The sequence below is a fragment of the Vigna umbellata genome, chromosome 8, assembly GCF_029865625.1.
Source record: "Vigna umbellata cultivar VRB3 chromosome 8, Vumbellata_1.0, whole genome shotgun sequence".
NCBI classification, from domain to species: domain Eukaryota; kingdom Viridiplantae; phylum Streptophyta; class Magnoliopsida; order Fabales; family Fabaceae; genus Vigna; species Vigna umbellata.
Genome location: NC_142172.1, coordinates 44,072,734 through 44,074,494, shown reverse-complemented (window position 1 = coordinate 44,074,494; position 1,761 = coordinate 44,072,734). Strand labels below are relative to the sequence as shown.

At 37.4% G+C, this 1,761-nt stretch overlaps 1 protein-coding gene across 1 annotated transcript; it reads left to right on the top strand.

Annotated features, from left to right (window-relative positions):
* The first annotated feature begins 290 nt into the window (after positions 1–290).
* LOC148194787 (WUSCHEL-related homeobox 8-like) lies at positions 291–1,351 on the top strand. The gene is made up of 3 exons (XM_088096164.1): positions 291–317; positions 808–1,087; positions 1,194–1,351. Exons 1-3 carry the CDS (start codon positions 291–293, stop codon positions 1,349–1,351), a joined length of 465 nt encoding a protein of 154 aa, XP_087952290.1.
* Positions 1,352–1,761: the final 410 nt, after the last annotated feature.

Sequence of the window (1,761 nt, the reverse complement as noted above, 5' to 3'; positions counted from 1 at the left end):
TTTTTTTTTTTACCGATACTATTGAAGCCTCCGGTATGCATGACCGGAACTGTGGGCACAGTGAGATTTTGGCTATATAAGGAGGAGCGAACCGCGTTGAGCGACACTTTGAGGCGTTGCGATTTTTGAGTGTGTGAGAGAGTGTGAGATCTTCTAAGTGAGAGAGCTTTCGAGCGATCCTCTGGGTGTGAGTGAGATCTGAGCGCTGAGAGTTCTGAGTGTGAGAGCTTGTGGGATTAGAACGACTGAGTGTGATAGATCGGAGAGCCTTTCGGCAAGCTTCAATCTTTATGTTCCAGGGCTTTGCTCCGCCTCGAGTAAGTACTTCTTTTCTCTTATCTTTTCCTTTCCTTTACCCAGCTTCTCCTTCTTCTTTACTTCTTGCTTCTTTTCTTTCCTTTCTTCTTCTACTATTTTTCATTTTTTTTATTAACTAAAACTAAGAATACACTGTCTTAACAAAGATAAGGGTATATCGGCTGGAAACCAGACGTTAATCTCCCTTCGTTTGAAGGTATGGCAGAGACAATCGGGTAGAACAACGCCACGTACCCCATAAAAATGAAACTTTAGAAAAAGAAAACTTTATATGTATGCACAAAATGGACACGAACGTAGATCCGTTTAGGAACATTTGCGAGGACCGTGAAACAGATCTATTTTTGGACATTGAGACTTCAAAAATTGGACAATGAAAATTGAACTAACAAGAAGAAGCAAAATAAAAAAAACTTAACTTAAATTGGAACCTGACTTCACTGTAATAAATCTTTTTACTTTTACTTTACTTTATGCACAAAAACTTAGAAAATGGATATGGAAGCCAAGACAGTTTATAAACGATGGCGATCTACCCCGGAACAAGTTGGAATCTTGCTGAACATCTACAACCATGGGATCATTAATCCTAGTCGAGATCAAGTTCGCGAGATTACAGGACGACTCCAGGAGTACGGGGAAGTCGGAGAATACAGCGTCTATTGTTGGTTTCAAAACCATGGAAATCGGGTGAAGAATCGAGGCTGGCAACAAGACGTCCCTAGTACATCGGGACCTTCATTTTCCCTTATCCCTTCGTATATGTATGGTAAATCTTCTTTCCTTTCCTCTTCTTTCCCTTTATTTATTTTATATGTTTAATTTGTTATTGATTTTATTTATCTCTAACTACAATTATTTTTGCAATACCGTAGATCCTTCATGGGTACTTCCACGGACTCCGAAGCTCTTAGATCTCTTTCCCATTCCCGCTATACGTAAAGAGGAAGGGAAAGTTACTCCACCTATGTTGTTTCGTACCCAAGCTCCTTCCACAGAGCTTTCTTTGAGGTTGTCGTTCGCCGATCAGTAGTCTCCTTAGGGGGACTATTTTTATTTACTGTATTTTATGGACTGTACTCTTAATGGTCACTTGTGGCCAACTCGTGAACATTTTATTTTTATTTATGTACTGTAATCTTTATCTGCTTTGTTTTATATTCTAGTTAATGATTTTTTTTTTTTACTCTGCTCATATTGGTGTTTCTTCAGCAATAATTCTCTATATGTTCAATCTTCCTCCCTCGGTCTATACTAAGGTAAATTTGGACACTGGAAGAGTTGTATTAATTTTGGGTATTTACAAGACTTAAGACAGAAGTGAAATTCTCAGAGGCTTAGGAGAAAAATCTATTATTGTAATTTTATTTTATTTATTGATATTTTTTTTTTCATAATGAAATTAATATTATCTTATGTTCTTCCTTGATTCATTTCATCTTC

What these genes read in the sequence shown, in the direction of transcription:
- LOC148194787 (XM_088096164.1), top strand. Translation starts at nt 291, where the DNA reads ATGTTCCAGGGCTTTGCTCCGCCTCGA. An exon ending in AGGGCTTTGCTCCGCCTCGA is followed by an intron (nt 318 to 807) that starts GTAAGTACTTCT and finishes ACAAAAACTTAG; the next exon opens with AAAATGGATATGGAAGCCAA. An exon ending in TATCCCTTCGTATATGTATG is followed by an intron (nt 1,088 to 1,193) that starts GTAAATCTTCTT and finishes GCAATACCGTAG; the next exon opens with ATCCTTCATGGGTACTTCCA.